Here is a 15,492-nt window from a genome sequence, read left to right on the forward strand (position 1 = left end):
CCCTACTTGGGTATGGGCACAGCGATGACTATTTGCATCTGGTATTTTACACACATTTGTAACCTGTTCTCCTTGGGTGTTTTCTTGAAGACTTTACCCCAGGGTTTGAACTTCCCTGTCTTATACCTGTCACTCTGGATTTAAACATCCACCTATTTACATTTGGTTATGGCCCTTGGGACTGTAGTCTAAGGAAGCAACTGAGGGGTAATAGCTTGAATATTAGATTTACACTTTTCTGAGGACGCCACACGATCGTTATTGTGACCTTCCAGTCTCTCCCAACCTACCATCTGCCTTTCCATTCACCTGGGCTCTTGGAGACTCGAACCGTGGACCCCATGTGTGTGGGGCCGAAGCTCTATCAACCGAGCTATTGAGTAGTCTTAATAAGGAAAGTCTCCTTATTAAGACTACTCAATAAGGATACTTTTCTTATTGAGTAGTCTTAATAAGAAGACTTAACTTATTAAGACTACTCAATAAGGAAGGTATCCTTATTAAGACTACTCAGTAACTCGGACAATAGAGCTTCGGCCTCACACGCGTGGGGTCGGTTCGAGTCTCCAAGAGCCCAAATGAACGAAATGTTTATTTCCACGGAAGTGTGGATGACAATTTATACGATCTGCCTTTATTTAATTGAGTTGAAATGAATTGAAATCGATTTCCATGGTGTCCCTGTTAATGATGAGGGGTAGAGACACTTGTGGTCTATTAGGAGTACCTAATAAGAAGGTAGCTAGCAGATCTTGGTGGTATTTTTGAAGCCAGTACAGTATAGTAGCTGAATGAGTCACGAGTCTTCAGACGGTCATTCTGGGCTACATTGAGAATTATTCAGTAAGCGATCTTCACCCTTTCTCATGAATAATCAAGCGAGGGTTACCTTACCTTACCTTGAGGTGCTTACGGGGCTTAGCGTCCCCGCGGCCCGGTCGTCGACCAGGCCTCCTGATTGCCGGACTAATCAACTAGGCTGTTGGACGCGGCTGCTCGCAGCCTGACGTATGAGTCACAGCTTGGTTGTGATTTGAAATTGGGTGATTTAAAGGGTGATTTAAAAAGACTCCTCATTGCATCTGGGACAGGAAAAATGCTCTGGCCATGCTGGATTTTAGTTACATCCTGGGAGAGTTGAACATGGCTAAAGAACTGCACAAATGCCTTGCTCAGAAAAGAACTTTTCACTGACACTCTTGTTTTGTCTCCCCAGAGTGAACAACATGAGTTCCCATGACATTCCATTCCTCAACTTGGTGGGACCTGACGGTATGTGGATTGAGTACTGCATGTGATATAGGCACAAGGAAGCTTATGATGTTTGTGTTTGGTTTAATAGAATAATTGAAAGAAAAACATTTGAAAGGGTTAGGCAGGGACTTATTAGTCCAATATGACTAGTACTGGTATGTCAATTAACAGTTTTGATCAGGTTAAGACAGGATGTATATAGAATGATAAAATATGTTGTAAATATGGTATTTTGTATTGGAATGTTATTTTCTTGAAAGGTACGGGAAAAATTTTGTATGTAGAAAAATATTTTAATATCAACATTATTCAAAAGCTAAATGAAATTTGCTTATTTGGAAAGATTTGAGTAAAAATTTGTTATTCAATGAATTTGAAGCTTATTATTTTTATGAAATTATTTTTATGAAATTATTTTTATGAAATTATTTTTATGAAATTTCAAGTCATATTTAATTTAAGAGTTCTTGTCAATATTTTTAGTAATAAACCTTGATTAACTTATTTGTGAACGGGTTTAACGTATTAGCAAGAATGCAAGTTATTTGCCAGCATTTATTTTACTTACACACTGCAACAGAGAAGTCATGAGCTTTGAGATCAAAATTAATCAAGTATCAAGAATTTGTTTTTAGCCAAATGAGAGTGGGCACAAGGGGCCGGGCGAGGGGTGGGCACAAGGGGCCGGGCGAGGGGTGGGCACAAGGGGCCGGGCGAGGGGTGGGCACAAGGGGCCGGGCGAGGGGTGGGGCACAAGGGGCCGGGCGAGGGGTGGGGCACAAGGGGCCGGGCGAGGGGTGGGCACAAGGGGCCGGGCGAGGGGTGGGGCACAAGGGGCCGGGCGAGGGTGGGGCACAAGGGGCCGGGCGAGGGGGGGGCACAAGGGGCCGGGCGAGGGGGGGGCACAAGGGGCCGGGCGAGGGGTGGGCACAAGGGGCCGGGCGAGGGGTGGGCACAAGGGGCCGGGCGAGGGTGGGGCACAAGGGGCCGGGCGAGGGTGGGGCACAAGGGGGGCCAAGTTAGGGAAGGCACAAGGTGTTTGAGTTAACTTTAATGTTGGACCCACCAGTGTGTGCAGCTGGCGTGCACACCTGTCCTAGCAGGTGTGCAAGCCACTCACAGTAGTTATCAACAGCGTAAAATGCTTAGAGCAACAGCACAAGATCTTAAGATAATAGGTTGTGTCTGATCTCTACCTAGAGGAGGCTGCCTGGGCCAACTAGAAGTTAATGAATGCACTTTATAGTGGTCAACTGTAATGCCAAGGAGGGCATTACAGTTGAGGCTAGATTTAATATTCTCTTTTGCCTCGCTTGCATTGGTATGACCTGTAGGGGGGCAGTTCATGTAACACCTTTGCGCAAATATCAACTATATTATATTATTCATAATCCTATCCAGTGACCCCAGAAGGAGCTTAGTTTAGAAAGCAACCAAGTGTTCCTCTCAGAAAGAAATTCTTAATTGTTATTCAAAGCCTTTATTTTTGTTTTTCAGTTCAGCCTGACAGGAGCAAAATATTTTGTGTGGAGTGTCCATCCTCATGGACTACAATGCATGTCCATGGACTCTTTCATATGATTAGTGAGTAAACTTTTGTTGTGGTTCAGCCTGACAGAAACAAAATATGTTGTGTGACGTGTTCTTCCACAAAGACAACAATGCATGTTCATATGTTCTTTATTATGATTAGTAATCTTGAGGTTATCTTGAGATGATTTCGGGGCTTTAGTGTCCCCGCGGCCCGGTCCTCGACCAGGCCTCCACCCCCAGGAAGCAGCCCGTGACAGCTGACTAACACCCAGGTACCTATTTACTGCTAGGTAACAGGGGCATTCGAGGTGAAAGAAACTTTGCCCATTTATTTCTGCCTCGTGCGGGAATCGAACCCGCGCAACAGAATTATGAGTCCTGTGCGCTATCCACCAGGCTACGAGGGCCCCCAGTAAGTGTATGTGTCCTTGTTTGAGAAGTAGTTATCATTGCTAACATTTCCAAGCTGTTATTTATATTCCAGTCTATATATAAACAAAGGTTTTCCTAGTCTCATTTCATCCATCACCTCTTAATCACCTTGTTTTGTTTTTGTCTCCCTTCTTGGTTTCCCCTCTTCTTCTCCTCCCAATTTATTAGCATTACCTTCTCTTTCAATCTTTTTCCATATATTTATAGCCCCAATTTCCCATAATTTGTGTTCTCTCTCTCTCTATTCTAAAGCAGAATAAAGAATAAAATTGTCCCTATTGGAGTGAGTTTAGAACAATAATATTTTATGATGGCCTATTATTACTATTGAAAGAATAAGAGGTCTGTGCAAGTATTAAAAAAAATCTATGCAGGGATTTAGAGACATATATATGTATCTCAGATGTATAATGTGAGACATGTACATGTGTATCTCACGTGTATAATATTATACATGTATAATATACACGTATCTCACATACAGTATATTCTTTTGATGTCATCAGAACCTTTGAAGATAGTGTGGGTGAGCAGCACTTTCCTCTACGTCATTCCCTTGGAGGACATGGACAAGAAGGCCTGTAGGCAACATCTGAAGGTGAGTCAAGCAGTCTTTTGCATTTCCCATATGTTCTATATTCCTGTTGTGTCTTGTAAGGCAGGAGACGTCTCTTCGTGAAGTAATACACGGTCGATGGTGTGTTTAAGCTGTTAATATGCTAATTTTATTTTTTTGTTTTTGTGAAAAATATACCGGTATTCAGTATTAAAGTCCTTCAGTTAGAGTGTGTATTGGGCTACATTTTTCTATTGTAAAATACAGCATTCCAGTCTGAAAGTGATCAAGTTGGCTTTATACTCTACCAAAGTATGTTAAAATTTGTTAGGGCGGTGGTGGATGCTGGTGAGAGATGCCGTCATAAGAGTCCTAAACTCTCAAGATGTTCCCCTCTTGCCTGATGTTGCATAAATGGCATTCCCTGCAACCTCCTCACTGCATCTGTCAATAACCTGGTTGCATGACCTAGTTCAATGAAGATGATGTAAGAACTATGGATTACTCGGATCTCCACATAAAACTTTAAAAGTGGTTTGCCATATATGATCTTAATTAGTGATAATGGTCTCTGTGCAGAACATATATTTAAGCATGTTGGAGTTGATTTACAAGTTTGTAAAGAGTGCACCTTGTTTTCTTCTGATAAATGTTTTCTTGCTAAATACTAATTTACTCTTTTGAGCCCTATAATGTTAATTGTGAATAAGAAAAGAGCATGCGGCACTTTTCACAGTGGATGGTCCAGATTTTACTTTGTTGATCATTACAGTCTGGGCTCTTTGTTGGGAAATTAAAGATCTATCACTAAAATGAGTCATCTATCCCAACATATTTACTCGTACATACATACATACATAATATTTATATATTTGAGTACAGTGTAGGCATAACTTAACGCTGAACCATCCAGAGGTCACCTCGGCCAGCTACCTATCACTCAAGACGATAATTGCTGTGTTTGAGTATTTTCACTGTGTTGCCAATTACCTGTCAGAAAAGTATGAATGATATGTTTGTTTTCTGTTTTACAACAATATAGACCAATCATGGGTGCACATTTTCATATTTTTATGTTTAATTATGTTGACAAATAAATGAATAATTTTTAAGGGTTCATAAACATTCAGTTACTCAGCACTGTCACACACAATCTATTATTGAAACACATTTTCTTTTGCACCAATATTCTAGCAAATTCATTTACAAAGATTTTGAAACCTAATTTGTAATTTTAACACAAAAACAGAGAAAACGTATAAAGAGTACTGTATAGGCAGTTTAGGTGACGCTGAGCGAGGCCTCGAGAGACCAGGAATGTTTACGGTTGGGTATGCGCTGATGGGTCTGATTGTTAAAGTATTAACCCCTGCACTGTGCAAAGCGCCTTTAGGTGCTCTGAGAGTTGTGCTATTTTTTTTAATTAGGCTATATTTTAATGTTTTTTAATGTTTTCATTACTCTTTGTGTTTTTAAATGAAAATAGTTGAGTTTGAAAACATTTTGACATAAATTTACCTGAATATTTATAAAAACAACAAGAATATGTCCTTGACAATTGCCCCAAGAAGTTTTTGCCGAAACCAGGTGCGCAGTGCAGGGGTTAAGATACATACACAAACCATATATTGACATTTCCTGATCATAATAATGCATATACATAGTATATGTATACAATATATGTATGTTATGTGGCTTACTAACCCATAATGTACCCATAACACTGATAGAGTAGTCAATGTGGCTTGGCATGAAATATACAACCCTGATGCTACTAAATAAATTCAACTTAATTTTTGAGGAACTTGATAATTTTTGTGAAGATTCACTATTATATTATACATGGATTTTGATCAATAGTAAAAGCTCCAGCCACTCTCAAAGTTGTCATCAATTTAAAATTACTTGTTTTAAGCATCAGGACTTTTTGTTATTAGTTTGACTGAATTGCTGAATTTGCTTACAGAATGTTAATGCTAGCTGTCCTCCATTGGTTCGAGTAAGATTGTATGGGGACACAATTAGCTCTAAGAGAAAATCTGCAACAGATGAGGAGGTTTCACCAATTCAGATACGAGCAAGCCGCATACACGAGTTCAAAAGACTGAAAAGTGTTGGGTAAGTATTGCTTCAGCTGTGCATAACTAAGCTGACTAAATATTACCTGTAGAGTTTAAGCTAGATACTTAAGATAGTGATACTTCAGAAACATTGATGGTCTTGAAAGAATTTGTCACAAACAAATTCTGAGCATCTGAAATAGGGGCCAGATTCACGAAGCAGTTACGCAAGTACTTACGAACGTATACATTTTTCCTCAGTCTTTGACGGCTTTGGTTACATTTATTAAACAGTTTACAAGCATGAGAACTTGCCAATCAACTGTTGTTATTGTTATAAACAGCCTTCTGGTGCTTCTGAGCTTACTAACTTTTTAATACATAATTGTAAACAAGGCCACCAAAGATTGAGAAAAGATGTACAGGTTCGTAAGTACTTGCATAACTGATTCTTGAATCTGGCCCCAGGACACCTGGCACAAAAGATGTACAGGTTCGTAAGTACTTGCGTAACTGATTCTTGAATCTGGCCCCAGGACACCTGGCACAAAAGATGTACAGGTTCGTAAGTACTTGCGTTACTGATTCTTGAATCTGGCCCCAGGACACCTGGCACAAAAGATGTACAGGTTCGTAAGTACTTGCGTTACTGATTCTTGAATCTGGCTCCAGGACACCTGGCTTGAATGACCAAATTCATTTCAACTGATTGGAGTGACTTGGTGTAGAAATGACAAATCATATTTATATTTTGAAATTTTTTTTATTATTCTTATGCCTTTAATAATAAATAGTATTTGAGAAATACAGGTTTATCAGTTTTTGTAATTGTATTTTATTAAAAATGATACAATACTTTTTGTAAAGCGATATATTTGCCTTTCTGTCTATGGATGCCAGAGTACTGATGAAGTTAGACACATACTTGCCATTACAAATTTTCTTGTGTAATGCAGTATAATCTCTTCTTACCCAAGGATTTTTATTAATTTTCTGTGATTATTTTATTATTTGTGAGGGAAAATGTCACTCAGTAGTGAGTAGTGAAACTTGACTAGGAGGAGGGGAGAGATATCTTGAAGAATTAAGACTAAATTGATTAAGAAGTGAACAAGACTGAGAAGTTAGGAGTCTTGAAGAGGAATTTGGCACTGTTTGAAAATCTTCTTTAAAGTACAGCATCTATATTACACTCATTCTAGACATATAGTCTAAATAAGAAATATATATATTTATATATTCAAAATGCAATTTTTTTTTGTATATGCAAGTGCAAAAATATGCAATATATGGCATTATTTGTGGTAAGAAAATATCCAATATCTTGCAGTACTGTACAGTGTACCTCAAAGATTTAGCTACTGTATCTGGATCAAAATTTTGAAGTTTGAAATTGGGACCTAAAATACTCACCAACTGTATTTTATATTTTTACTATACAGTACTTTTGCCTTTATAACAGTACAGTATTGCTATTTTTTTTTAAATTGTTTACATTTCTTAAATTGTGTTAAATGATAAAATAGGTGATAGAATGTTGGGGGAGCTGGTCGGCCGAGCAGACAGCACGCTGGACTTGTGATCCTGTGGTCCCGGGTTCGATCCCGGTCGCCGGCGGGAAACAATGGGCAGAGTTTTCACCCTATGCCCCTGTTACCTAGCAGTAAAATAGGTACCTGGGTGTTAGTCAGCTGTCACGGGCTGCTTCCTGGGGATGGAGGCCTGGTTGAGGACCGGGCCACGGGGACACTAAAGCCCCGAAATCATCTCAAGATAACCTCAAGATAATGTGACTTTTCTGTGTAGCAGAGCTGTGCCAGTGTGGAGCTGCCGTGGCTACGTGCATGTTCCTTGTGCTGGTGTGGCTCATCCCCTGTTAGTGGATTTTCATTAATATTCCTTTATATACTGACTGACTGGTGAATAGAAGAGATTTGCCAGTAAGAGTAATTTAGCTAGATTAGACAAGAGGAAGAAATGCATCTTGATATCAACACACATTGAGAAGGTGGTGGAGGCCAAAACTGTCTGTAATTTCAAAGCGTTATATGACAAAGAATGCTGGGAAGACGGGACACCACGAGCGTAGCTCTCATCCTGTAACTACACTTAGGTAATTACACATGCTGAATTGACGTAAAAAGTGACCAAGACTTGGGAGTGGGGAGGGTCACATTAGGAGTGTCCTGTTGAAACTTAGCTCACTCTGAAATAAAAGGAAAATAGAAAGTAAAGACTTGAAGTGTCCATTGTCAGGAGAGTGTTCTGGTTGAGAAAAAATTGAGAGAAGAATGTTATGTGGCTCAAATTTTGATGAGGAAGCTCCGGCATTTTATGAGGGTAGTTTGGTCTTCTAAAACACAAGAACAAGGTTAAGCTTTTATTATACATTTTATATTTTAACAAAATACAAATATTTGCTTATATATTTGAGCGTGTAAAAATTAAAAAAATAAGTATTGTCATATTCTGTAAAGGAAACCCCACCAAAATTGTCACCACAAATAAACTAAACAAATTTGTTTGAAATCTACAAAACGTCAGAATAATTAGATTTTTGAGGTCACACTGGACATTGTGTAGAGTAGAACATACTGTGCAATTAGTTACAACTTTTTAAAATTTAACAATGCAAGTTTTAATGATATGTGAGCATTGCTAGGAAACATTGTGCATTTTTATACATCATAGTTCATCATTTTAATTCTCTCCATTCTAGATATTATTCATATATTTGAAAATTTCACTTCTTAGAGAATAACAAGGTTGCATAAATATTGTCCCAAAAGGGTTAAAAATGTTGTTGTGTTCATTAAACTTCCTATGGGTTACAACAGATCAGATCAACTATCAAAGATGACCTTGGAGTCTCCAAGTGCAGAAGAACCTCCTTCCGTAATTAGTGGAGATAATGGTAAGGTGAAAGTTTGTCTTCCAATAAAGTAGTTACAGTGATATTCTTTATTTTCTTAATTTATAAATTCCCATATAGTATAGTTGTATTTTTTATTCAGCTGATGATTACCACTCTACACACTCAGATGCATATAAATTTTAAAGGTCATTTGAATAAGCACTTGGATTATTTACCAAGAAATTCTGTTTGTCTGTTTATGTATGGTATAACATTATTACAATAACTGTCATGCTTACATTGAGAAAACAAAATGTGTGGACAGAATGAGACTTGTCTCAGTAAGTATATTGAAGTGAAAAAGTAAAGCTATATGCAGACGATGAGTCACAATAACGTGGCTGAAGTATGTTCACCAGACCACACACTAGAAGGTGAAGGGACGACGACGTTTCGGTCCGTCCTGGACAATCGACTTGAGAATGGTCCAGGACGGACCGAAACGTCGTCATCCCTTCACCTTCTAGTATGTGGTCTAGTCAAAGTAAAGCTATGTAAACATGTTTAGAAATACTTGTGGTTAAAACTGTAGATACCCCAAGCTCTCCCCTCTCTCCTCTGTGTCACTGTGTCATACCCCTCTCTCTCTGTGTCACTGCTGTTAGAAGACCAGTCTCAACATGTTAGACTGTAAGTGCACAGTACATACGTGCTCCACACCGGCCTTCCATTTCCCACACAGCAACTTTAGGCCTTTTCCTCGTGTGTGTACTTCCTCTCTCTTGGCCTATTATCCTCACACTTGTTCCTCTTGCCTAACTCCCATATACATGTATTTTCCTCCTTATTTATATCATTTCTAAGCTGTTTTGAGCATTCCTTAATTTTAACCATTTGAATATTGATTCCATCATTTCTCATGTGTAACAATTTTGTACAATGCTTATGTTACCTATTATACAATAGGTGACAATCACCTACACCACAAAAGTGACGAATTTCAGTCGTCTGTTTCCTAGGAATTTGCATAATGTCCTGTTAACTTCTCTTTGGAATACATTTAGTTTTGACACAACATGTTATTTCACTTAGCTTTCCTTTAAGTTTTACATTTAATCTTTAATAATTTTGAACTAATTCTAAATTTTTCCCAGGCAAGAAAGCTGCATCAAAACAAGGCAAAGCAACTGAGGATGTATTTTCTATACCTGATGAGTGGTAGTACTGATGTAGTTGTCTTTGTTGTTGAGTTCCCAGCATTGGGTCAGATTTTATGATCTTTTTTTTTTTTTTTTTTTTTTGCTGGATGTTTTATGATTCATTGTCGTCTATTTAAGATGTGACAGGAAATCTGATGGAGGAAACACATCGGTTTCCTGTTATTTTGCTCATGTAATAAGTATGTATGTGTGAGTATTTGTATACAGTATACATGTATCTAGTTTCCACCTGTATCACTCAATCTCTCTCTCTCTCTCTCTCTCTCTCTCTAGGTCATTCTAGTTATAGGGAGAGAGCAGGGGTGGAAACTGGAAAAACGAGTGAGCCACAGGGATGTATGGAAGCAGTGCTTACTTATTAGTGACTATAGTGGAGCGAGATCTAGCTCTGTATGCCCCGACCCTTAACCATTTATACCTGTTGCATTAATTGCCCCTCTCAACATTAGCATGTTCATCACATTCTTAAAGCTATGGATGGAAGTGGCTTCAACAACCTCTTCCTTCAAGTCCACTTGCCACCACCCATATAGGAAGTGAGAACATCCACACATCTCTTGGACTCAATTGCATGTCCAGCTTCCACTGATGTTCTCTTGTCCTATCTTTCTTTAATTTAAATAGGTTTCCTTTGCCCATTTTGTCTTTCTCATCAGGATCTTGTAAGTAGTGATCATATCACCACATACAATATATGGTGGATATGAATTGGAGCTGCCTCGTATGGGCCAATAGGCCTTATGCAGTTGCCTTGATTCTTATGTTCTTATTCCTTCTGTTTCTTCTAAGGTTGTGAGGGGTGGGTCCTCTCAACCTGTCCTCATACCCGAGGCTTCCTAATTCTAGTACTAATCTAGCTGCAAACCTCTGAACTTTCTCGAGTTCCCTATTTTGTGCTTCACAAGGTGTGGGCTCCATACTGGTGCTGCATACTCACGTAATGGTCTCACATAGGCAGTGTGTTAGAACTTGAACCCCCTCTTTGTTTAGATTCTTAAATTATGTTCTTATGCTTGCTTATTTTCCATATGCTGCTGCTGTTGTCCTGTTCACATGAGCTTCTAATGTTAGTGTTGGAATTATGTCTACATCCAGGTCTTTTTCTCTTATTGTTTCTTGTAGTTGCTCTTCCTTATGGTGTAGTTAAATATACAGGTCTCCTATCTCCCTTACCCATTTTCACTACTTTACATTGACATGTATAAGCTCACTGTACAGTAAAGTAAAATAAGCAATGGTCCTAGGACAGAGCCTTGTAGAACACCACTCTCCACTACTCTCCAGCCTGACATCTCTCTCGGACAGTGTTTTGACTACCACGTTTGTCAATGATACCAGTTTTAAATTATGAGGGGTCCTCCCTCCTATCATTTTTGTAGATTGGAATTACTGTATGTTTGCCTTTTTCCATGCATCTCCTAACATTCCTATACATAAAAATGCCTGAAAAAAATCAGTTGAAGTACATTCAACTGATTTCAGCTTAGATGTGTATTCTCTCAAAACTCAAGGTGAAATTCCATCTAAACCAAATGCTTTGTTTCGACCTTATTCCCTGAAGATTTTTTTTCCCACTTTCGTCCTGAGACACCCATGTACTCTGTTTTTCTCTGAAATGCGTATTGTACCCTGGTTCTCTGCAAACTCATTTTGCACAAATACAGTTTGGAATGTTCATTCAGGGCTACACACATTTCCTTTTCTCAGAATCTGTTCTCCATTTTCAATCTCTGCAGTTTATCCTTTACCTGCAATTTGCTTTTAAGAATTTTATAGAACAGGACTGGTTCTGTTTCACATTTGTCAACTCTCTCGGACTTACTTTCTGCCTCTCCTTTCACTACCTACCTTGAGGTGCTTCCGGGGCTTAGTGTCCCCGCGGCCCGGTCGTCGACCAGGCCTCCTGGTTGCTGGACTGATCAACCAGGCAACTGACCAACCAGGTGATGAATGATGACCTGACCAACCAGGCAACTACCTTGTAGTTGTTTCTTGTTTGTATTGTTGGTATGTTTGTAGGTTTGGTCTCTCCCTATATTGATTTAATATTTTTGTCTTTTGTCCTCAGGCTCTCTCACTTTCTGTTGAATCAGTTCTGTTTTCTAGTTCTGCATCTCTGTCTTGGTATAACTTTTATTGTACCCTCATATATATCACAAAATTTGGCATACATCTCATTGATTTCCTTGCCTAACAAATTTTCCCAATCAACTTCATTAAAGAACTTGCAAAGTTTCCCACAGTGTCCTCTTTTTTTTTTTTTTTTTTTTAAATTTAATTTTTCCACTATGTCACTTTCTGCACTCTTTTTCTAGATAATAACACATTATATATTTGATTTCCAAAAGGACATAGTCACTCTTACCTAATGGAGAAAGGAACTGAAAAATCCAGCAACAACTGAGCATCCCCTTCTCTCACGACCCTTTTAACTTGTTCATACATAAGAAGAACATAAGAACAAAGGTAACTGCAGAAGGCCTATTGGCCCATACGAGGCAGCTCCTATTTATAACCACCCAATCCCACTCAAATACATGTCCAACCCACTTTTGAAACAATCGAGGGACCCCACCTCCACCACGTTACGCGGTAATTTGTTCCACAAATCAACAACCCTGTTACCGAACCAGTATTTACCCAGGTCTTTCCTAAATCTAAACTTATCCAATTTAAACCCATTGTTTCGTGTTCTGTCTTGTGTTGATACTTTTAATACCCTATTAATATCCCCTTTGTTATGTCCATTCATCCACTTGTAAACCTCTATCATGTCACCCCTAACTCTTTGCCTTTCCAGTGAATGCAATTTAAGCTTTGTTAATCTTTCTTCATATGACATGTTTCTAATTTGGGGGATTAACTTTGTATACTACACTAGACGTGTTCAAGTGAATTTATATCCATTCTATAATACGTTGACTAAAACTGAACTACATAATCTAAATGGGGCCTAACCAGAGCAAGATATAGCTGAATAACAACACCAGGTGTCTTGTTACTAACACTTCGATTAATAAATCCCTGTGTCCTATTATGAACATTTATGCATTGATTTTTTGGTTTTAAATTCTTACTAATCATAACTCCCAGATCCCTTTCGCAATCCGACTTTGTAATCTCAACACCATCTAGCTCGTATCTTGTAACTCTATCATCATTACCTAGCCTCAGAACTTTACATTTATCAGCATTAAACTGCATCTGCCAATCTTTTGACCATTTCAAAACCCTATTTAGATCAACTTGAAGTGATAGCGAGTCTTCTTCCGTATTAATTTCCCTACCGATTTTTGTATCATCGGCAAATTTGCAAATGTTGCTATTCAAACCTGAATCTAAATCATTTATATATATTATAAACAACAGAGGTCCCAGGACAGAGCCTTGAGGCACTCCACTTACATTTTCCCACTCTGACTTAACCCCATTTATACCAACTCTGTTTCCTTTGGTATAGCCATGCCCTAATCCAACTTAATATAGCACCCCCAATACCATGAGCTTCTATCTTTTTAATCAGTCTTTCATGTGGCACTGTATCAAAAGTTTTGCTAAAGTCAAAGTACACAACATCACAAACCCTACCACTATCAACTGCCTCAACTATGTTGGAATAAAATGATAGCAAATTTGTTAAACATGAACAGCCATTTGTAAAACCATGTTGTGAATCATTTATTAATATATGTTTTTAGAGATGAAGATGAATGGTATTTGGAATTATCGATTGAAGTAATTTTCCCACAATAGACGTTAGGCTAATTGGCTGATAGTTTGACGCAAGTGATCTATCTCTGTTCTTAAAAATTGGTACCACAATAGCAACCTTCCACAACTCTGGCACTCTGCCTGACTCGAATGATTTATTAAATATGGTAGACAGTGGCTCGCAAAGCTCCTCTTTGCATTCTTTAACCACTGCACTGCTCACCCATTTTCGGCAAAAATGTCTTGGTGCAATTCTCAAGGATATATTTGTTATTTTTATAATTGTTCAGGTAAAGTTAATGTCAAAATGTTTCCAAAGTTAACTATTTCCATTTCAAAACAGAAAGAGTAATGAAAACATTTAAAAATATTAAAATATAGCCTAATTAAAAAACAAAAAGCACAAATCTCAGAGCGCCTAAAGGCGCTTTGCGCAGTGCAGTGGTTAAGCACCCTGGCAAACACTTCATCCAGCCCTGGGGATTTGTTTGGTTTCAATTTCACTATTTGTTTAATAACATCCTCATCCTTATTAACATTTAATAACATACAGGTTTAGTCAACATTGCCATTGTTATGTTTTTTTGTTCGATTCTGGTAGCCCTTGCTCTAAATTTCCCCAGATTTGTATCTTCTTTTTTCTTCAATAATTGTATCTCTCCACCTTCTGTTACTAATCTTGGTACTGTATATTTTTAGTATTTTGGACACACTTGTGCACACCTATCCTACGCTACCTGGATAATGAGGTAATCCTCGAGCTTTGAGCTATATGTAATGAGAGTGAGTGAGGATGTGTGCGTGTGTGAATGTGTTTATATACATTTTGCAATGTAACAAAGTATATTTTTTATCCATTGATGTATCACTTAGAATGACAAAATGTAGGAAGAATGTTAAAAGTTATAAACTGGATTCATTGTAATTGTTTCTTTCTATATTTGACATTAGTGTTGAAAGTTTTTTTTTTACAAAGAATGTTTCTATGTGGAGAATTTGAAGTAATGAATGAGTATATATCCCATTACCGGTATATGAACACACACTGGAGAGTTAACAGAGTATAATCAATATATATTTCTCATTAAAGATTTTTTTTAAGCAAGTAACCATAACTTAAAACTGTATAGCAAATATAAACAAAATCAGAGATGGGCATTGGAACTGATACTGTGTAAAAGTTATTAGTGTCTCGGTTATTTAATTTTTTTAGCAAAATATTTGACTAGTTCCCATTTACAGTAAACCAAGTGGAGAGTTATGGCTCTATTTTTATGCTAGTGATCCAGAAAAAAGTTTGTATACCAGTTGAACACATTTTTATAAGTACTGTACAGTAATGAGCATTAAATATTGATCAGAAAGGTTACAGTATAAATTATAATTTTTCCTTAAAAAAATTAATATTAGTAAAATTAATGTATAATTTTCTAAAAAAAAAAAAAGTGTATCATATACATAATAAAACTATTGATTATTTTTAATTTCTTTAACAATTTACACTTCTGCGAGTAATCTGGTATAGATGTGAGTTTTGAAGTAACATAACAGTAATAACTTTGGTTATTTAGTGCCTCATTGCTTCAAGTAGTCTGGGATTACACCATACCTCAGTGTGGTGGTTGTACTCACCTAGTTGTAGACCCTGGTTTTGTGTAGTGCCTGAATGCTTGTACCCTGGGGGGGGGGGGGGGGGGGGGTCACAGTGCCTCAGTGGAAAAATATATGGATGTTCTGTTCGGACAGTCAAGGGAAGGCATTAAGTAAAATTGTCAATACACTGATAAAATAAAAGTACAACAAGGCAGTTAAGACGGTTCCGATCCAATAAGATTCTCAGATGATGAATAAGAATGTGTGGACAGGTTAAGG

At 37.9% G+C, this 15,492-nt stretch overlaps 1 protein-coding gene across 1 annotated transcript in view; it reads left to right on the forward strand.

Annotated features, from left to right (window-relative positions):
- The window catches only part of LOC123746679 (poly(A)-specific ribonuclease PARN), a 43,500-nt gene extending 32,184 nt beyond the window's left edge, over nucleotides 1–11,316 (forward strand). Inside the window, exons 10-15 of the mRNA XM_045728350.2 lie at nucleotides 1,217–1,272; nucleotides 2,752–2,838; nucleotides 3,726–3,817; nucleotides 5,742–5,893; nucleotides 8,673–8,749; nucleotides 9,844–11,316. Of these exons, the coding sequence (XP_045584306.1) occupies nucleotides 1,217–1,272; nucleotides 2,752–2,838; nucleotides 3,726–3,817; nucleotides 5,742–5,893; nucleotides 8,673–8,749; nucleotides 9,844–9,911 (532 nt within the window). The 3' untranslated portion in view covers nucleotides 9,912–11,316. The remainder of the gene's footprint in view (nucleotides 1–1,216; nucleotides 1,273–2,751; nucleotides 2,839–3,725; nucleotides 3,818–5,741; nucleotides 5,894–8,672; nucleotides 8,750–9,843) is intronic.
- Nucleotides 11,317–15,492: the final 4,176 nt, after the last annotated feature.

The sequence above is a fragment of the Procambarus clarkii genome, chromosome 85, assembly GCF_040958095.1.
Source record: "Procambarus clarkii isolate CNS0578487 chromosome 85, FALCON_Pclarkii_2.0, whole genome shotgun sequence".
NCBI classification, from domain to species: Eukaryota; Metazoa; Arthropoda; class Malacostraca; order Decapoda; family Cambaridae; genus Procambarus; species Procambarus clarkii.